The 22,552-nt window shown below is 35.0% G+C and overlaps 1 protein-coding gene across 1 annotated transcript in view; it reads right to left on the bottom strand.

The window, feature by feature from the left end:
• Positions 1–22,552, bottom strand: part of LOC145240280 (uncharacterized) — a 68,228-nt gene that overhangs the window by 24,188 nt on the left and 21,488 nt on the right. Inside the window, exons 5-8 of the mRNA XM_080103862.1 lie at positions 17,074–17,148; positions 15,812–15,877; positions 5,146–5,267; positions 2,576–2,636 (exon numbers count right to left, since the gene is read on the bottom strand). Coding sequence (XP_079959988.1) covers positions 2,576–2,636; positions 5,146–5,267; positions 15,812–15,877; positions 17,074–17,148 — 324 coding nt within the window. The remainder of the gene's footprint in view (positions 1–2,575; positions 2,637–5,145; positions 5,268–15,811; positions 15,878–17,073; positions 17,149–22,552) is intronic.

The following is a 22,552-nucleotide window of genomic DNA, read 5'->3' as shown; positions in this document are numbered from 1 at the left end:
TCTAGGAGAAGGTAACCCCTGATTTTAAATCTCCTCTGTCTTGTGAGATACCCATCCATGGGAAAGACTTCAGAAAAATCTTAAAGAAAAATCTGCCGTCGTTCAACATTGTGTATAAATTCATTCTACCAGTTCCTGCAATGGTGTTGGTGTTAAAAACTGTGATAGCCTTCCTACAGGGTGTGCTATGTGGACAACAGCCTGTCTTCCATATCACACCGCCCAGATTGGCATCCAAATGATGCATCACAGATGGACGTACCTGACCAACAAAAGCCTATTAATCTATTATTACACTTGTTGCAATATTTTTGATATAATAAAAAGAGTATGATTAAAGAAAATTGGAAGGTTCTATTTATAAACAGTGGAAATAGGAACTGATCAATCAAATGGAGCTATGCTCTGTTAGATACCAATCAGAAATCGGAATCACTTAATAAAACATACTGGATGTTTTAGAATTCCCACATATTATTTTTCATGTCTATATGAGAAGGAATCTTGCTCTTCATCTGCAAAACTTTTACAATTCAAGATTTATACAGATTAACTACCAATCAAAAACTATTTTTCAGCTCAGGTCTTATACAGATGAGTTACTCATTGGAAACTATTTTCAGCGCAGGTTTTACACAGATTAGTTACCCATCAGAAATTATTTTTCAACTCAGGTTTTACAAAGATTAGTTGCCAACCAAAACCTATTTTTCAGCTCAAGTCTTAAACAGATGAGTTACCCATCACAAACTATTTTTCAGCTTAGGTCTTGCACAGATTATTTACCTGTTAAAAATTATTTTTTAGCTCAGGTCTTACACAAATTAGTTACGCATCAGAAACTATTTTCAGCTCAGGTCTTACACAGATTAATTACCCATCGGAAACTATTTTTCAGCTCAGGTCTTGCACAGATTATTTACCCGTTGAAAATTATTTTTCAGCTCAGGTCTTATACATTATTTACCCATCAGAAACTATTTTCAGCACAGATTAGCTACTCTGACCAATCAAATGAAGCCACGCTCTGCTAGCAACCAATTAGAAACCGGAATAAAGGTATTACAGATTGGCTACCCATTCAAAAGTACTTCTATTACTAATGGACATTTGATATCTGTCTGACGTCAAAACTATGCTATTACTTCTATTAATGTATTATTGTTCTATCCACACTCTATTCACAGGGTCATTGGTGTAGTATCTGTTGTGTAGTCATAAGATCATCCTCCCAGTCATTACCTCTTTCTTTTGAGGTAAGGATAATGAAGTATATGTTCATTTGTTATGAATTACTCCCTGTTTTTGAGGGGGCGGGGGAATGGAGTTTGGTTTGTTGTCATGATACCATCTTTCCAAGCATGACCTTATTCTTTTTGAGGAGGTATAGTGTAATATTTATTCTGTTGTAATGAAAGATTTTTCCCAGGCATTATCCTCTCTCTTAGAGGAAGGGAGGTAGTGTAGTATCTGCTCTGGTGTTATGTGTCCATCCATCTAGTCATAACCTCCTTTTTTGGAGGAGTAGCATACATCAACATAAAATTGTTTCAATCGGCTGTACTTCAGGAAAACTGAACATATATATATATATATATATATATATATATATATATATATATATATATATATATATATAAATATTGTGTATTTAGACAGCATGTTTTCATTCAGACATTCAGAGTGTTTTTGCTTAATAAACGTTTTTTGTAATTTTTAAATTTTTCGAATTGTCATTCTTATTTCTTGGTCAAATGTTGTTATGTAAAGTTATAAATTATTAAAAAATAAAAAAAAATATATAAATTTTATACCAGTTTGTAAATCACACCTTTAAACCATTGTACATTTAGTTTATCCACGTTCTTAAATGTTAAAAACGTATTTTGTTTTTTTTACACACGAGATGCTTCATGATTTCAAGTAATTTCAATGTAATTTTAACTGAAGCATATAAAAGCATCCAGATTTTAAATGAAACAATAATCAAAAACTGCCAGAAGACGACTGATGAAACTCAGTTGAAAGTACTTGCAAAAAAAACCCCAAAAAAACAGATGGACGAAGACGACTATTGAACTTCCTTGCACAGATTTGACCATGAAAACTTACAAAAAGAGCTCATTAAACAAAAATATTCTGTGCTATTTAACAATACTTGCCTGAATATATATATATATATATATATATATATATATATATATCATCGTATAAGGATTAGATCACTGTAACTGGCGTAAAAACATTTTAAAATAAAATGTTTAAATTCAACGTTATTTCACGCGGTTAATGGTAGCTGATTGGATACAGTCTTTGCTAATCACGCCAGAGATGGCTTGTATTGCTGGGTTCGAATCTGTCGACTGGTCTTAATCGTGACACCCTGCACTGTAGATTCCCGAGAGGATGAAACACTAGTGTCTGTAGATATTTAATTATTCTAGTAAAATATATATATATATATATATATATATATATATATATATATATATATATATAATTGGAGAGTAAGAGTATATTTTTGCTTGTATTAATAAAAAAAATGTTTGAAATTTAAAAGGGCAAAAACTCTTACCTTGAAAGATCCAAGGGGATCCATATCAGGACCAAAGTCATCCGAATGTTTTGCAAGAATCCTACATGAAAATAATAATAATAATACATACGTAGTTTGGTTTGGTTATTTTATTTTATGGCATGTCAACCTTTTTCAGGTTATTTAATGCTGAATCCAGTCATTTTAATAAAAGCTTTTATGGTTTAAAGTTCTTTATACAAGTGTAGTTCCAAAAGTAAAGCTTCTTATTTTTTTAACTCAAAAAGTTGAAGAGCTACAAAGGCTATTATAACGAACCCCCCTTTTGTGCTCCAGAATTTAATTTACTGGCTTAAGGATATAAAGTTACATCTGCAATGAAGTTAAAATGATGTCCACTTGAAAAATGTTTTAGTTGGATAAAATATTATTTGAAAAAAATTAAATCGCAAACTATAAAAAAACCTTTCTAATTTCGACTCTTCTGAAGGAAAATGCATCTCCAAACATCGCCAGTACTCAACTATAAAAAGCAATTCTATGCAATAAAGTAAAGCAAGTTTTATTTTCTCCATTTTTTGTAATTATTAGCTTTCTTCCTTCACATTTGTTATCAAGGAGTAAATCTTTAACAAAGCAAAACTTATCAAGAAAAGGAAAGCTCAACATTATTAAGAGGAGCAAACAAATAAATTAAATGAAAAATGAGGAATAAGAGTTATGTATCACTTTATTATATTTGATACTGATTCATCATACTTTTCTTGTTCCCATTCTTAGCAGAAAAAATACATTTCGATTTCAAATAATATTTCATCCAACTAGAAAAACTTTTGAAATGGATGCTATCTTAACTAAACAATAAAAGCAACTGTCTATCCTTAAGCCAGTACGATTACAGAATACTTAGCATTGCAAGTCAGATAGCCAATCAAAACAGCTCAGTTGATTGAGTGTCAGGCTGAAGGTCTTGGTTTCAGTCATGGATTCTTGAATTTTTGTTGTGATAATTAAAAACAAAAACGTATTCTAGAACAACAAAAAAAATGGCACCGTTTAAAAAAATAAATAAATAAATAAAATTACCACAGCTTAATTAATAAAAATTATGGATTTTATAAACAAAAAATCCTTTATTTATTTAAACATTTTTCACTTCCGACTGACTGAAAACTCTGTTCCGTCTCCCAAGCATTATCTCTATATCATATCATTCAACACCTGCATTTCTAGCACGTTTTGTCTAGGGAGCTACCATTTGATCTTCTCTCCCCTCCCCTCACTTCAACACACCAGACGCAACTGGGTCTATTTCCGTTTGTCGTCAGGTTATCCTAACATGTATTAATGTGACCCTTGCCAAAATTCATTCTAGTTAACATAATCACTACTTACTGACGTAGGGTTTCAATATATGACACTATCAAGCATCTCCGGCAGTGCTTGAATAAGGACCTATGTTCATAAGATAATTGAAACGATCCAGAATTCCCTCCTAGCCTAACAGAACTATGAGGCCCGAACCTCCTTTAAAAGTTCAAATATATCTTATTTTTATGAAATTTACTATCTCTATAGGCTCTACATTGCCCGATCAAAAGATATTGCATCGTAGGGGCATAAGCCACATACGATTTAAGATTAAGGATATCGAATATCTTAACTTGTTACGAAAAGTGATCACATGTTGGATTTAGGGAAGTATAAAACACATCCGCCTTGGTCTATGGAAATCAAGAGCAAAGTAACTTTCATAGCTAAAAGGGGAAATAACTCTCACAACCTAAATAAATAAGCTTACTTCCGGTTTTAAATGCAACAGTTGTGAACTATTAATAAACGAAAATAATTGAAATTAAATATAAGTTAAATTAAAACTAGATTAAATAAATCAACTTTAAATAATATTTGTAAATAATGCAATTAAAAGGATTTTATGGTAACAAACCAGAACATCAAGCGAATTATCAAATTAGATTTTCTTGAATGTAATATGCAAATAAGGTTACTCATAGAATGCATATTTCTTTTGAATAAATAGTATATATACTATTTATTAGGAATCGTGCTGGAATAAATATGTATATAAGTCGATTTTCAGTATGTAAATTTATGTGTAAAACAGTGTATCTGTTGTAGATATTTATTCAATTGTGAACAAACAAACAAACAGACAGGAATACCAGTTTATTATAATACAATATTCAAGCAAGCAGGGATGTCCGGATGGTTCACAGAGTTTTATAATTATATATTTATCATATGTATAAAATCCTTCAGTGCAGACAATGGAAGTGGATCTGAATCTCTATGTTCCCCCACCACTAAGTGACCCATGGGGACAGAACGCCCTTAAAACTTTAAATAAACGCATTTAATGTTCATGAAATTGAAATTATATATATATAAGATACTAATTCAGAAAGTTTTCCGACATTTCAACTACTTTCGACTATATTAGGAGGTGAAACAGGAAAGGGGAGTATAAACAATGAAATTAATCTGATGCGATGAGCATGGTAAAAAAGTGCTAGTGATCCTCATTCAATCATGAGAAATGGCGGGTCTTCCTTTTAGTGTTATGTAAAAAAAATATAAGAAATGCTTACCTGGCAAAGGTGGCTTGGTGGGCCATTGCTAGTTGATACATTTTGTGGAGTTTTTTGGTGAATATCAGTCGTTTCCTTTCTTTCATTTCTATTTTCCTCTTATGAGCCAGCATTTTTTTACTCTGTAAAACAATTTTTCATAATTATTATAGTGTTATTGCAGTATTCATTGTTATTAGTGTTATTGCAGTGTTATTGCATTGTTATTGCAATGTTATTAGAGTATTATTACATTGTTATTGTGGTATTTTTGCAGTATTATTACATTGTTATTACATTGTTATTGCAGTGTTATTACATTGTTATTACAGTGTTATTACATTGTTATTGCAGTATTATTACAGTATTATTACAGTGTTATTGCAGTATTTTTGTAGTATTATTACAGTGTTATTACAGTCTTATTGCAGAGTAGACAACCTGAAATGTACTAGATAGAAAGATTTCAAAAAGTCAATCTCGCAAATATTTCTATATTTCTATTATACAACAAATTATTTGTTAAATTTAGTGATATATTTTTTAACACATACACTAATCACATTTTCAATAGTCTAAAGAAATTTAAAGAATAAACTTGAAGAAGCTCAGATTAATAGTAATAAACTGTATTTACAAAGACACTTTTGGAAATTTCTGATGAAATAGTTAAGAAAATTTTATCTGTATATTTCTATTTTCTGTTATTATATATCGTAAAACATTAAAAAAAAACATTAAAAAATTGCAAATATATATATATATATATACATATATATAATTTTTTTTTTAATTTCAAACTAAACATTACCTGAAACTTTAATCCTAATGAAGATCTACTGTTATTTGTAAGTAAATAACCCCTGTCTCTTGAACGCTAATAATCTGCTCCTTCCCACCAAGCCGCCACTTAACTCCTATATTTCACAGCATTTGTAGTAGAATCTTTAACTTCCAGCCCCTAACCCTCACATGCTAACTGCTTAGTCATCACTAAACATCTATACATTTCTACCTCTTAGACATGCATTAGAGTTCATTCCTATTCGGTTAGGTATTTAACAACCAAAGTATGTACGCGGAAGCAAAGCGATCTGCATTACATGACTATGTCTCCTCCTAGATAGTTTTGCAACGATTAATACGAAACTGAACCGATACTCCTTGTTATGCTAAATGTCCATGACCCTTACTTGAAATCTGAAATTATCTTCACTCAATAATATAAACACACTTTATACCTACAACTTCAACTTTATTCGCATCTACTGAAAACCTGCCCATATATCTATTTACCTAATTACACATGACTCGAAACTTACTGTTTTATCCGCACTATATTGCACTCACATCTCAACCCTCCTGTCATCTAAAATATAGTTTGAGCACAACTCGTAGTTCAATTCTTAATACCTACTCATACTGTAACGTTATCCTAGACCTCAGCTAACATAAATAGAATTTTAAAAAATATAAAGGGAAAGCCTCAAACCACATTCTCTCCTTTCTAATAAGCCTTTTTACAATCTTAGTTGCTTACACTGCATGAGCTCTACTCATCCCCTTTATTCCAGTAACAATGAAATAGCAATGCCCCTAAACCACTTTGAGGAGTGTAACTATTCAGCAGATATATAACTTCTACAAACTAACCCAGTAACATTAACTAATCATGCGGGGTCGCAGAAATACCTGGATTAAAACCCAGGCGTGGAGCAACCCCTCTCAGTGCTGATGGACCCAGTAGATCTTCCCAGATCATCCGTCTAGGAGAAGGAAAACTCTGAAACTAAACCAAAGGGGAGGGAGGCCTCTTCAGTCTTGAATGACAACCTTCCTTGAGCTGGTGACTCAAACAAATTACCGGTTTGCAAACCTAAACTGCTTAAGAAGTAGATAGGCTCTGTCTATCGCCCGGCTTCCATACTCCTTCTTTGCCTATTAGTCAGGCACAGAGATGCTATCAAGTGATTTGATAGAAACACTCAGTGGTAGATCTTGTTTCTTGTCTAGGGCAATGAACGCCGTATTCCCCACTCCCGACACGCCCCATCGCTAAAACAGGGCACTTGAGAGTGCTTGAGTACCATATATACCTGAGCAATTAGATTGGGTTGACCTTCCTCTGATGGGTTGAGAGTACCGGATTGACAGTTTCTGGTTGCTGTTTCCGACTGGTAGTACTTAGAGCAGCTGCTCCATCAAGAGTCGTAAAATATCGGGATGTTTGTAGTGCCATGTCACGCATGGAAAAGAACTCTGCACAACCCTTAGAACTAATTTAGATGATGTTGAAGCATTTCTCCTAACAAATACCCCGGATATCTTAGTACTAAGTGAGACTAACCTACACTCCTCCATCCCCTCTAACTACTTTAACATGCCTGGATATCTCCCACTCTGCCATAAGGACTCTGACAGACACATGCACGGACTTGGAGTTTACATTCGTAATACCCTTCCCTTGACTAGAGAAACAAACCTAGAATCGGATTATCAAGCCTTTATGTGCTTTAGACTAAACTTGCAACAAACATTAGCTACTTTTACTTTCTCTACCGCTTTCCCTCGACCCAGGACTGCACCATAATAAACAAAGTCTCTGACAGCATAGACACAGCATTCTCCCTCGACAAGTACATGTATTTGGTGACTTTAATGTCCACCACAAAAACTGGCTTGGATTCTCTACTTACACAGATGCAGCATGCAGCACAACTCATAGCTTCTCTATATTTCACTCCCTATCACAAATTGTTACGTTTCCAACCTGTTTCCCAGACAAGCAAGAACAACAGGCATCACTTCTAGATCTGTTTTTGACCATAGTTTCCGATTGTATAACGAATGCCGACAGCCCACTTGAGAACGCTGATCATGCAGTGATAATGGTTGAAATCACCCTAAACTCTAGACCCAAAACTGAAGAGCCATTGCTCAAAACAACGAGATATTATAAAAAGGCTGACTGGAAAGCCATCAGAGATCTTATCAGAGATGCCCCATGGGGAAATATTTTTTCTCTTCCTGCTGAACAGTGCGCAAACGAGACCACTGAATGGTTCAAAACAGCAATTGAAGCACATGTTCCCATGCAGAAATTTTATAGCAAGCCCCACTCTCCTCAATGGTTTACTTCGACTTGTGCTACTACTGCCATTGCTCAAAGGCAGCATGCATACCGCAGATTTAACCAACATAAGTCCAGTTCAAACATACAGAATTACATAGAAGCTAGAAGTAACGTTAAGAAAGAAATAGCGAGAGCTAAGAGAGAATTTACAGAAACCACTAAACAATGCATCGAAGCACAAAAACTAGAAACTCGTGATTTCTGGAAAATCTACAACAGTGTAGTAAATAATGGGCAATCAACAATTCCCCCACTAACCAACAATCACGAGGTTGTTTGCTCAGCAATCGAGAAGGCTAACATGCTTGCCAGTCGGTTTGCCACAAACTCCACACTGGACCCTCTCAACCACCTCCTACCTGACTTTCCTATGCGGACAGACGTCACGCTAGACGATCTGAAAATCACCCCTGCTCAGGTGCATGCTATCATAAAAAACCTTGACACTTCAAAAGCATGTGGACCCGATCTCATCCCAGCTGTGCTATTAAAAAAGTGCTCAGCCGAAGTAGCTCCAGTCCTCTCCAAACTCTACAATAGATGCTTTAATGAATCCTGCTTTCCGGGCTGTTGGAAAACTGCTTCTGTGGTACCAGTATTCAAGAATTCTGGCAAAAGAACTGAACCATCAAATTATCACCCCATTAACCTCCCCCCCACTTTTTGCCAAAATATTTGAGACCTTAATTAACCATGCTCTAGTCCATCACCTTACAGATGCTAAACTTCTGACTGACCAACAATATGGATTTAGACAAGCCCGTTCCACAACAGACATCCTAACTGTAATCTCTGAACATATATACCATTCACTGGACAAAGCGGTGGGAGGGCAGAGCGGTAGCTCTAGATATATCTAAGGCTTTTGACAGGGTATGGCATAAGGGTCTCCTCAGGAAGATTAGATCATACAGTATCACTGGTAGAATACTTAACATAATTAAATCCTTCTAAGATAAGAGAAAAATCCAGGTTGTCCTCGACGGTCGTACATCCAAACAATATGATATAAATGCGGGAGTGCCCCAGGGGTCTATCCTTGGTCTTTTACTGTTCCTGATATTCATAAATGACCTACCCGACAAAATTGCCTCTGAAATGGGTATATATATTGATGACACCACACTCTATAACAGGCATGTCAGGAAAACAAATGAACACATATCTAAAGAAATGGCAGAAACACTAGAGGATGACCTTTAATCTGTAGTGGAATGGGGACAAAAATGGATGGTCACATTCAATGCTTCCAAGACTAAACTAGTTTCATTCAATAATTACAAGAAACCTTCTCTACCACCTATAGCAATGGCCAACGACTCTTTATCTGAGAGTACATCTTTCAAACTCCTTGGCCTAAAGTTGACAGAAAACATGAGTTGGAACAATTACATTGAAGGCATTGCCAGGGCCGCTGCAAGGAAGGTGGGCTCTCTCTACTGTGCTAGAAAACTTCTAACACCCGAAAGTATCCTGTACCTCTATAAGGCCACCATTCGCCCATGTATGGAGTATTTCTGTCATATTTGGGCTGGTGCATCTGCTACTAGTCTCTCACTCCTTGACAAGGTTCAAAAGAGAGTCGCAAATCTGATAGGCCCTAAACTGGTATCTAAGCTTCAGCCTCTGTCCCATCGACGAAACGTTGCATCCCTCTGCCTGTTTTACAAGTATTTTAATGGTGAATGCTCTGATGAACTGCAAGCACTTGTGCCCCAACGACGTGAACACCCCCACACTGTAGAGATCTCTAGATGTAAAAGATCTTTCTACTCCAGTAGTTTCTTCCCCAGAACCGCTAGATTTTGGAATTCCATTCCAGGTCCCTGCTTCCCCAACTGTACTGACGTGCAGAAGTTCAAGTGCAACGTGAACCAACATCTTGCTGCCCAAATCCCTACATAGTACCCCAGTAGTTGTTGCCCCTTATAGTAGCCCCCTGCACCAAAGTGGCAATGTGCCTTGTTTGGGGTGAAAATGTAATAAAAAAGAAAAATAAATAAATATATATATATATATATTCCAAATTAAAGGTATTCAAGAGGGGAGACTCATGAATTGAAACGAGGTTATTAAGAGTGCTCAATAAAAAAGGGCAAAATATAATATTTCCATTTATATAGACAAATATTACATAGTTGCTTCACTGAACATGCTAATGTTTTGGACAATTGGTTGGCAAGCACCAAAAGTCCTCGCCAGGCGACGTAATAAAGCTTATGTGCCACTGAAGGCATCTGGTTCTCAAATTTAGACTATATAATATTTGTCTATATAAATGAAAATATTATATATATATATATATAAGCAGAGCCCACTATTAATTTGTTTGTAAACAAGCTGATGGTTAGAGCACTGTGGCGACGGGCGAGTGTGGATTTAATACACACTCGAGGAGAAATATTTATGGCACTGATTCATGGTCCAATGGTGAGAACTGCCGACTGTCAATATGACAGTTGTAGGTTCGATCCACGGCTGGGGAAAGGTGTATGTCTAGCCGCACTGATGAGTTGTGATACGACGAAACAGTACTGTATGTGGAGGACAAATGTGTGTATGTATATATATATATATATATATATATATACTAGGATCGTGCAGCTTATTTTTTAACTATAAAAAAGTTTAATAGCTACGAAGACGAGAGTAGTACCATTAAAACGAGCAACCTTTCGTGGTCCAGAATTTATTTTTCTACATAGTCACCACCATTTTCAATGTATTTTTGTCAGGGATTCAATAACGAATCTCTGCTTCTGACGCATGTCCATGATAGGGGTTACTTTCTTAGAATCTCACACAGTAAATATCTACAACAGCAAGAGGAAACTTTTGGGTCATTAATGCAAAAATTCAATCATCATCACAATGTAATTTCCATCTGATCCATTCAGGCAGAATAAAAAATTAGAGATATTACTTTTGGAAATTTCACAAGTTCTATATATATATATATACATATATATATATATATATATAATAGAAAGCTGAATGTCTCGGTGTGTGTGTGTGTGTGTGTGTGTGTGTGTGTGTGTGTGTGTGTGTGTGTGTGTGTGTGTGTGTGTGTGTGTGTGTGTGTGTCTGGTCACGAATAGGCTCCTATATGGTTGACTATTTTAAAAAAACTGATTACATATAATGATAGAAAATGTATCGAGACACAGGAATGGGTACGTTTGATCTGGCAGAACGGTGGTTCATTAAAATTGTGGGGTCTGCGTTCGCGCCTGGTCCACAAAGTATGAAAATAAAAAATTTAAAAATAAAAAAAAAAACGTTTACAAGTGTTTTTGATATAGATGTACATAAGAATAGTTTGATAAGTATGTTTTAACTTAAATAGGGATGGTATAATAAAATAGTGGGGTCTGCGTTTGCGCCTGGCCTCCATAGAATGGAAATAGGCACAAACTTTAATAAAGACTTTTCATATCTATCTGCATAAGTATACTTTGATAATTATGTTTCAGTTTGAAGAAATATGGTATAATAAAATTATGGGGGTGTTCGTTCGCACCTGACCTCCATAGAATGGAAATATGTCACAAAGTTTAACAAGGTTTTTTAATATAGATCCACAGAATATTGTGATAAGTGTTTCAGTGTGAACAGGTATGGTATAATAAATTATGGGATTTATCTATTTTATTTTTACTTTCATCATATTTTGCTTTGGTTTTGATACCCCCAAATTCGAAGCTATCTCTTTACTACCCTTCCTTTTCATAACCTATCATACTTTCATAAATCAGAGTCCATTTTCTGTAGGCTGTTTTTGAACCCAGTCAACGACGTGTACTTTTGCTAGTATATATATATATATATATATATATATATAAATATATATATATATATATATATAGAGAGAGAGAGAGAGAGAGAGAGAGAGAGAGATACAGGGTAGAATGATAAAATTGTTGCCATAGAAAAGATGACATGATTCCATTTCCGTTTGATGAAAACCGGTTTTCTTTTTTAGTTGCAGACCATCTACTAGTTGGCCAGTTGTGTACAAAATCCAAGAGCAATAGGAGCCTTCTATCATGTCTGAAAGTGACACAATGTTCAATGAGCGAGTGTGCCTTGTAAAACTCATGCTCTCGACCGATCCAAGTTATGACAACAGGACCATTTCCAGCACCCTCAAAATGCAAATCCGGACAGTTCAACGCTTGAGGGCACAGCTCAATGAAGTTTCTGGTCATGGTTATGGTCTTTGGTGTGGTTTTAAGTGAGGGCCACATCATGCCACCTCACATCTACAAAGTCAGCTTGAAAGTCAACACCAAAGTGTACCTGGATGTGCTGAAGAGTGTGGTGATCCCCTGGTGTAATCATGTGTCCACTGGCAGACACTGAGTGTGGCAGCAGGACTTGACACTGGCTCACAATTCCAAAAAGACCCAGGCTTGGCTTCAGAAGGAGTACTATAACTTTCACACCCTTCTCTCACTGGCCCCTCCCTCCTCCTCTGACCTGAACTTGCTGGACAATTGCGTTTGGTCATACATCGAGAACATCACTAACATGACCTCCTACAACACCAACCATGTAAAAAAAGAAAAGAATAGGGACTAGGACTGGTAAATATTGAAAGTGCACTTTTGATTGAAAATAGTACATCAAAATAGATAACTGTTACATTACCCCCTGCTGAGGCTTATAGCTAAAACTACAAATAAATACACGGTGCACTTTTGTTTTAAAATAGTACATCAAAAGTGTGACTGCTTAGGTTTATAATTACAACAACAAATTGATACATATTTTTCTTGAAAGCATGTGACTGATACAAAAGAGCCAACTAAATGATAAAATTTCATAGGAAAAATCAGTTTATCAGTATAAACTGATTTTTTTTCTATGCAATTTTATCATTTATGTTGACTAATGACCAATTTGCAATGCACATCTGATATAGAAAAGCCATGCTAATTGATGCAAAAGAAGATGAAGAAGAAATTAATATCATCTCGAATCTAGATACAAACAACAGATGCAAAGTACATATATTTCATATAAGGTCTCATTTAATGATACCAAGACAAAACACGCTTCCTTTAACAACTATAAGAAACCTTTACAACCACCGAGTGCTATGGCTGATAGCATCCTTTCCCAGGGTCAAACATTTGAACTTCTCATCTTCAGGTCCCATGTAGTGGAATAAATGCACAAAACATGCTGCCAAGCCTGCCGCAAAGAATATAATCTCCCTCTACCAAACTATTAAAGAGTTCTTACATCTACAAGTATCCTATATCTTTACAAAGTTCCCATTAGCCCATGCATAGAGTAGTACTACCATGTTTGGACTGTGCTGGTGCCCCAGCCACCAGCGTCTTCCTTTTGGGCAGATTGCAAAAAAGAATTTCTACTTGTTTGTTTTATTTTACTTCAGTCGAAGTTCTCAGAAATCAAAGGCCCACAACCTGGGGCTAACACTTGAACTCTATATGAGATACATAGATATTCGAATGTTCCATTAAAGTTCTTTATCTCTCAAACACTGAGTTAGTAAAGAAATTTGAAACATAATTTTCTTCTCCCTAATTAACCATTTTCATACGTTGTAGTATATCTTTCATTTTGGTCCTTGATATTACTGGATTCCAGGACAAGAATTTATCTAGTCTGGTGGAGTATCCAGCTTCGTGCTATTACTTGAGGTAACATCACTTGGAGAAAGTGCACCATTCCCCGTAAAAGCTAATGTAAGTTAGCCATAGTGAGAAGATCTTATTTGGGCAGCGAATACTATGTGATTTTGAATATTTGGTCAGGGTTTACTTCTAAGGAAAAGTATCCTCATGCCAGATTGTTCTGATAAACTCCTGTACAGAGAGACCTTAGACACTCGAGGATAGTGTCTAGTAGGCATTCAAGTTATCTACCATAATAAGTCCCACAATGTCTGCTAAGTTCTAGCCCCGGTTGCATCACAGCAATGTGGCATCCCTGTGCTTGTTTTACAAGTACTTCCATGGAATGTGCTCCAACGAACTTACTGTACTGTACCTCTTCAACATAAATACTCCCGATCCACTTGACTAGCAGCAAAATTCTACCCCTTCTCTGTAGAGATCCTTAAAAGCCAGAAGATATTTTGCTCTAATAGTTTTCTCTTCTTAAACCGCTAGCCTTTGGAATTCCCACCCTTCTCCCTGTTTTCTCCGACCATACCAACATGCAGAAATTTAAATGTGATGTGAACAAACATCTTGCTGTCCAACTCCCCGACCAGGTTGCCCCTATAGATCTGACATCTACTACAGTAACCCGTCTACATTGCAGTGATTCTTGGTGAATAAAAGTTTTTTTTTTTTAAATTACGGCTGCCCCCGCCCGACCCTTCACCCCCCACCCCCTCCCCACAATGTAAACAGAATTTTTGTGAAAAATAAAACGGTTCTTCTACTTGGTGTATGTTGGCACGTTACTTACAAAAAGGGTAAATTAAACTGCAGAAGCACCAAGTTCTATAATTGAATACCCCCCTAGAAAAAAAAAGGAACAAAAAAGAAATATGTTTTTGTAAACCGTTCGTGAAAACTTAATTTTTTAGATCAATTAAAAAGCATCAAAAACTACGTAACACAGAAAAATGAACCACAGTTTTTTTTTATTTTTGAAATCTTTCTTGTTATTTCAAATGTCTGCTAAAAATTCCTTCACGATGTGACGTCGCTTGACTACGCGCACAAACGCATCATGTAAGAATAGCGTAACCGAAGGCAGTGAGATGACACAAAATAGTGCGAGGGTCCAGAGATTAACACCATGCAATCGGTAAATTTGCAACGGGTTTGAATATCAGATTCGCTATCAGCGACCCTCGAAAACCTTTAAAAAAACAAATTTTCTTAGTCGGTGTTCTGTTATAGTTAAAGTAAACATTTACCAAATTTACTTTGTATCGTTTGCATTCTTTGGACTACCAATTTTAGCTTGAGTGTTATTCACACAATGTTTTGATCGATATAACATCCGACCTTCTTCAAGTGTATCGTGTCGAACTTGAGAATCTACACAGAATTTCAAACAGAACCCTTTATTTAATCCACGAAGTTAGCATAATCTCGTTCCATCAGCCATAACTGGATAGAAGTCCCAAGTAATTTGCAATTGTATTTTGAGTGTCGCCTGCACTGAGAACTGAACCTTCAACCTCAAGAAGAGTATAACTTACGACTGAATTTTAGCGCACAGGAGGTCCTTGTGGAATCCTCAGTGTTGATCATACTCAAAATATAATTGCAAACTACTTAAAACCAGTCATGACCAACAGAACAAGAGCATGCTACCCCACTCCCATGGATTAAATAAAAGTGTTCAGTTTCAAATTCCGTACAGATTACCGAGTTCAACTGAAAGATTTCCGAATCTGACAGAGATTCCAGAGTTCGACAAGGTACACCTGAAGAAGGTCGGAGGTTACTTCGACTGAAACGTTGTGTAAAACAACACTCAAGATGAAAACAGTAGCCCACTGAATCCAAATAAGATGAATAATCAATCCTCATCTCAAAGATTCAGAAGCATGAAACTCACTTTGTTTGCGTTAGGCAGCGTTTCGTTCAGATTCATTGAAAAACAGTAAAGGGCTGGCATTTCCACCTGAAATATGAAGACGACATTTTGAATGTTAGTGAACGTTGATATGAATATATTATCCAATAGAATTTATATAAGAAATAATGAATAACCTAATGGATATGTTAAGGGGTATTTTTTTCTAATACATGGAGTCCCAGATCATGTGACAACTAGCAGATCAAACATGTGGATGATTTATCCACGTTGTCATCCATATTAAAGTTAGAGAGAACTTGACTGCCTACTAGACACTATCCTCGAGTGTCTAAGGTCTCTCCTTGTCAGGACAACCTGGCACGAGGATACTTCCCTCTACAAGTAAAACCTGGCTAAATAATGAAAATAACATACGAGGGTCGTTCCAAAAGTAATGCCTTATATTTTTTATTCTGCCCTGAATAAATCAGAGGGATTACAAATTGCATTGTTATAATGACTGAGCTCATGAATTCATCTTTCATCGCTTTGTTGCATGTATTTTCCTTGATTTTTATATTACCGAGTAAATATCTCTGTGTATGCATGTTGCCTAACTTGATTTTTTGTTTCAATGAAAATCGCTCCAGGCAAGGCATGAAACCACTTAATGTAAGGAGCTAAAAAAATATTACTTCAAGGTCAAAAACTTGCAAACGATAAGCATTAGATGGATACACTCAGTAAACTGCAATACTTCCCCCTTTGTCAGAAACATTGCTGATACAATGAAAGGACTAAAGGACACAAAAAAGGAAGCAATATTGTATTTATATAGGTTGGCACTTTCCAAACGGTGTCTGACTCAAAAAAGAAATTTTTTTTTTTTTTTACAAAGGAGTCACCACTTATCAAAGCCCAGCGACCACTCAAGGCTAAGGGCTAATGATTGTACACTAGTATATGGGAAATATCGTAGTAGTCATTAGTAGTGGAAATTTGGTAAATTAAATAGATCATCAAGTACTTGTTTACGTTGGACTTGAAAACGACCATATTGTAGTCAGTTGGAAAGCAGGAAAACGGAACAGAGTTCCACAGGCGTGCCGTTCTACGAAAGAAGCTTTGTTAATGAGATCTATATTTAGGCTTAGACATTGATAAAGGGTGGGGGAAATTATTGATAGCAGTTTCAACTAGACGAGTGTTACATGTATAAAATGTTTTCCAATAAAAGTTTATATCTTGAATACAATCAAATCAATAAATCAATACGATACAAATTCTGTAGATCAACTTACCTTTGAAAATGCAGGATCGACAAGTGGTTTGGCATTTTGCTTTATCTCTGTCTTTCCAACCGGATGCAGGGTCTTCTTAAAATAAAGATGACATTTTGAATGTTAGTAATGTTAGTTTATTAATTAATAATATTTGAAAAGAAATCGCCACCAAGTACAAGAAGGTAAAATCGATAGTATTACAAACATGTCAGCAAGAAACTCTTTAAAAGAACAGCACAAACGAAAAAACTGTCAAAAATTTCCAGATAACAATCAAAAAGATCGATGAGAGTTATAGAAGAAATCTTGTTAGACTCAACAGAGGTCACGCATGCAAATGCACTTATATATGCTTACAGGAGAAGATCCTCCCTTCTCTGTTGGCTGTCATACTCCATTTACATTGAAAATATATATTTATTTTTATAAGGTGGTTACCGCTTATCAAGGCCAAAAGTTCATTTGAGGACAAGGGTTAATGAGTGTCAAGTAGCCTGTGAGATACCACCATGATGATCAGTAATGGTGGAACTTGAGTAGCGTTTGATTATTTAAGAATACAACTTTTAACAAGAACTTATTTACATTAGACTTGAAAATGACAATATTATAGTCAAATAGGTAGCAGCCCCATGGTATTGGGTTTCACAGACGGACAGTTCTAGGAAAGAAACTTTGTTCAAGGAACTTGCATTTAGTTTTAGGCACAGATAAAAAGTAAGAATTATCGATAGGTGTTGTAGCTAGACAATTATTTTTTGTGAATGTTTTGCAAAGGGCTGAGGGTCATAGATTGAAGCTCAGTCGAGCACCCTCCATACATTGGTGAAATATAGTAACACACCAGTTCTTGTTAAATCACTAAAATTAAGCATTGGGTTTGATTAGTGCTAAAATGGGTGACCATTTAGGAATGCCAGATGCTGTGTGTGCTCTTCGCTTGTCTTGGCATTGTTTCCAGTCATCCTGAACTTCTCCTTTCCACTGGACTCGAGCAGTGTCAATTCAGGGGACTCGTGGTTGAAAATTGCGCGACTCTTGCTTAACATACACAGCCACTGCTATAAAGGGATTTTATGAACCTGGTCAACCCAATGATTAATGAAATGATGGACGTCTTCTTAAGATTCCATTTTTATTTCATATTGTACATCAGAAAATAGAACGTTTCAGCTTGGCCGATTCACATAGGGACAATTCACACTAGTCACATCTTTATAAAGATTTTACAACTTTTTTCTTTGGTCCCCTAACAAAAAGAGGGTGGAGCTGTAAATTTACCCTTGTCCGTTCGTCTGTCCCCACTTTTCTCAATAACTACACCTTGGAATTTTTTTGAAATTTTGCACAAACATTAAACATGATATGAGTAAAAAAGTAATAGACAGATTTTCCGGGAAAACTCTGGTAGGCCCTCTAGGGGGTCTTTCGGGTTAAAATGGCTAAAATTGACACTTTTGTGCTTATTAAAAAAAAAAAAATTGATGCCTTAGATTTTTATAAAACTTTCTGAAAAGTTGTAACTGATTTCTATATAATTTTGTTTGTCTATACTTCGCGATAACTCTTGGGTGTGTCCCAGGAGCTCTTTTAGGGCAAATAAAAACACTCCATTTTGGGGACTATTTTACCACATTTGTCCAAAATTTTCTGTGTATATCTATTTAGCAGTTTTGCATGGTGCTGAACTCAAATTTAAATATGTTAAGGCCTTAGGGATTTTAGGGGGTAAATGGATGGGGGCGCAAATGATAGACTTAGTCGTTTCTATTTTTGCATTGTGCAGAACTCAAATCTACATATGTTGAGACCTAAGACTGCAACGTTTGCTCATTTTCACCAGGATTTGACGTCCCTTGGAGACTTTGGGGGATAAATGGAGGGAGGGAGGCAAATGCTGAACTTTGTCATTTTTTTTTTATGCCTCGTTCACTGTGCACTCACTGGGGACCATGCATGCTTCACTATTTTTTTTTTTAATTAAGAAAAAACAATATGAAAAATATATCACTTTAACTATTTTTAAGAAAAATCCTGTTTTTGCAAAATTCTTTTTTGTTTAGTTATTTTTTATTAATTTTTTAAAGATTAAAAACTTAAAAAATAGTTTTTAGTCCTGTTTGTTAATTTAAGAAAACTAACATGAGAATATAATCTCGTGGTTGACGACTGAGTGTTGTTGTCTGTTTTTATGATGTGTTTTACATAAACACGGTTATTCTTAAGTTGTTTTTTAATTAAGTTGTTTTAAATAATTTTTAAATAGTTTATTTTTTAATTAAGTTGTTTTAAATTAACACGGTTATTCTTAAGTTATTTTTTAATTAAGTTGTTTTAAATAATTTTTAAATAGTTTATTTTTTAATTAAGTTGTTTTAAATAATTTTTAAATAGTTTATTTTTTAATTAAGTTGTTTTAAATAAACACGGTTATTCTTAAGTTATTTTTTAATTAAGAACAATTTGAAAATATAACTCGTTGTTGACGACTGAATGTTGTTGTGATTTAAATAAACACGGTTCAAACTTTTTAATATTTATATCATTTTACTGTTTTTTTTTAAGGAAAAATCATGTTTTTGCGAAACTCTTTTTGGTTAATTATTTTATAATTAATTTTTTTTTTAGAATTAAGAACTGTTAAATATTTTTTAAAATTTTTTAATTAAGAAAAACATGAAAATATAATCTCGTTGTTGACGACTGAGTGTTGTTTGTTTTGGGGTTGTATTTTAAATAAACACGGTTATTTTTAAGTTCTTTTTTTTTTAAATCAAATTAAATTAATTTTTTTTTTATCATTTTTATTTAAATTTTATTAAAAGAAAAAATATCTTCGTTTACTGAATTAATTTTAAACGTGTAAAAATCAAAATTTGAGTATAACGACGAAGCCCTAATTTGACACCAAGTCAGCCACAAGCCGAATTGGCCACATGCCAATTTACCTACACGCCGACTTGGCTACGTTGGACCGACCAACCCAAAACAGCGACGCCAAGTCGGCCATGGTGAAATGTACCAAACCCTGTACATAAGACTTTAGTATTTAGTTATCTTCTATCTCCAAGCTTGTCTTTTTTTACCACTAGTAGGTATCCGTCTGAAGAATAAAATAAAGATATGCAGGGTGTTTAAAATGTTCATATCATTTCATACCCTTTGCCATTTCTCGTCCAAATGACTTGAGATTTGAACGGCAGTTGTTTAAATATATAAAAAATGTAAGTTCCTAGGAATTAGCATGGTAAAGTTTTTGGTGACAGCCTCGATTCTGTTATTGAGATTGGTGTACCCAGTTCGTCCTAGAATCACATTAACTGCTTACTTGCTGACTGTAATATCGCGTGGCATCAGTGAATCTCTCAATGTGGCTTTATTTCTAGGGCAATAGTGATTTAGATATCAACGCATCGAACCCTTTAAATATGGCTGGCATAAACGGTTGCTTCACAAACGTGATAACTATAGAATATCTTACAATATCTTTGCATTATATATATATATATATATATATATATATATATATATATATATATGATATATATATATATATATATATATATATATATATATATATATATATATATATATATATCATGTAAAACGTGATGAAACAACAACAACTAGGAAGATGAGGATAACAGTCCGCAAATAAATAACAATATGTCTTTCCAATTATCAAATCTTTTCTATCTAGTAAATGAAATTCAGTAGGAGTCAGCATGATACAACTTTGTTGACTGATTTGTTGTTGGCTTTCTTGCAGGATAGATCTTGTGACTATTGCCAACATCCATAATGAAAGTGGTGCTGAATTCAAACTTGGCATACCTAAGTTGTCAATCCATATCAGTATCCATCTCATCACCACTACTTCCATGCAGACATGATCAAACATAAAAATGACCCCATGCTGGAATAATCAAACATATAAATGAACAAATGCAGGAATGCTCTAACATATCAAAGATATAAATGACCCCATACAGGCATGATCAAACATATAAATGACCCTATGCAGAATTGACCAAACATATAAATGACCCAACACTGGCATGACCAAACATATAAATTACCCCATGCAGTCATGATCAAACATATAAATTACCCAACACTGGCATGACCAAACATATAAATTACCCCATGCAGTCATGACCAAACATATAAATGACCCAACACTGGCATGACCAAACATATAAATTACCCCATGCAGTCATGACCAAACATATAAATTACCCAACACTGGCATGACCAAACATATAAATTACCCCATGCAGTCATGACCAAACATATAAATGACCCAACACTGGCATGACCAAACATATAAATTACCCCATGCAGTCATGACCAAACATATAAATGACCCTATGCAGAATTGACCAAACATATAAATGACCCAACACTGGCATGACCAAACATATAAATTACCCCATGCAGTCATGACCAAACATATAAATGACCCAACACTGGCATGACCAAACATATAAATTACCCCATGCAGTCATGACCAAACATATAAATGACCCAACACTGGCATGACCAAACATATAAATTACCCCATGCAGTCATGACCAAACATATAAATTACCCAACACTGGCATGACCAAACATATAAATTACCCCATGCAGTCATGACCAAACATATAAATGACCCAACACTGGCATGACCAAACATATAAATTACCCCATGCAGTCATGATCAAACACATAAATTACCCAACACTGGCATGACCAAACATATAAATAAACCCATGCAGGTATGATCAAATATATAAATTACCCCATGCAGGCATGATAAAACATATAAGCGACCACATGCATGTATGATCAAACATATAAATGACTCCATGCAGGCATGATCAAACATACAAATGACTACATTAAAGATAAATAATGTCAAGATCAATTTAGAATGCAAATCAGCAAATCGATAAAAATGCAAGATTACCATTTAATAAAATCACTAACCATGGTAACAAGATATAGAAATATTTTAAAAGACAAAATTATGCTAATTCTCATAATTTGAACAAAATTTCATTGATTTGTAAGGAGCACAGTCGCACATATGCAAATGCATGCAAAATGACGTCAGCAGTAAAGAAAAAGACTATATAAAAAGGAGAAAGAGCATGTTAGAGAAGACGATCACGTTAGAGGTGTGGATCACGTTCGAGAAGACAATCACGTGATGGACGTCACAGAGGTAACGAGAAAATGAAGAAATAAGTGTCGTACAACATAAAAGTGTGTGGAAGAACAGAAACATCCTCAGTGCCATGAAAATTATATTTGGTGAAGGGTTTGTGACGATTGTAACATAAACCATTTATTGTCTTCGAGCCAAGATCAAAGTGTAGTATCTGTTCTGATGCTACACTTCAATTTTTTGTTCTCAATTAGTGGAGGAGAAATCCTTCACGACTGAGACAATTTTTTACTTTTGTTCCTTTCTCCACATTAAAAACCGACCCTGGTGTCTAACTCTGCCCTC

This window comes from Euprymna scolopes, chromosome 19, assembly GCF_053919585.1.
Source record: "Euprymna scolopes isolate OS-2025 chromosome 19, ASM5391958v1, whole genome shotgun sequence".
Taxonomy (NCBI): Eukaryota; Metazoa; Mollusca; class Cephalopoda; order Sepiida; family Sepiolidae; genus Euprymna; species Euprymna scolopes.
Note: the sequence above shows the minus strand (reverse complement) of the source record. Positions and strands in the feature narration are given on the sequence as shown.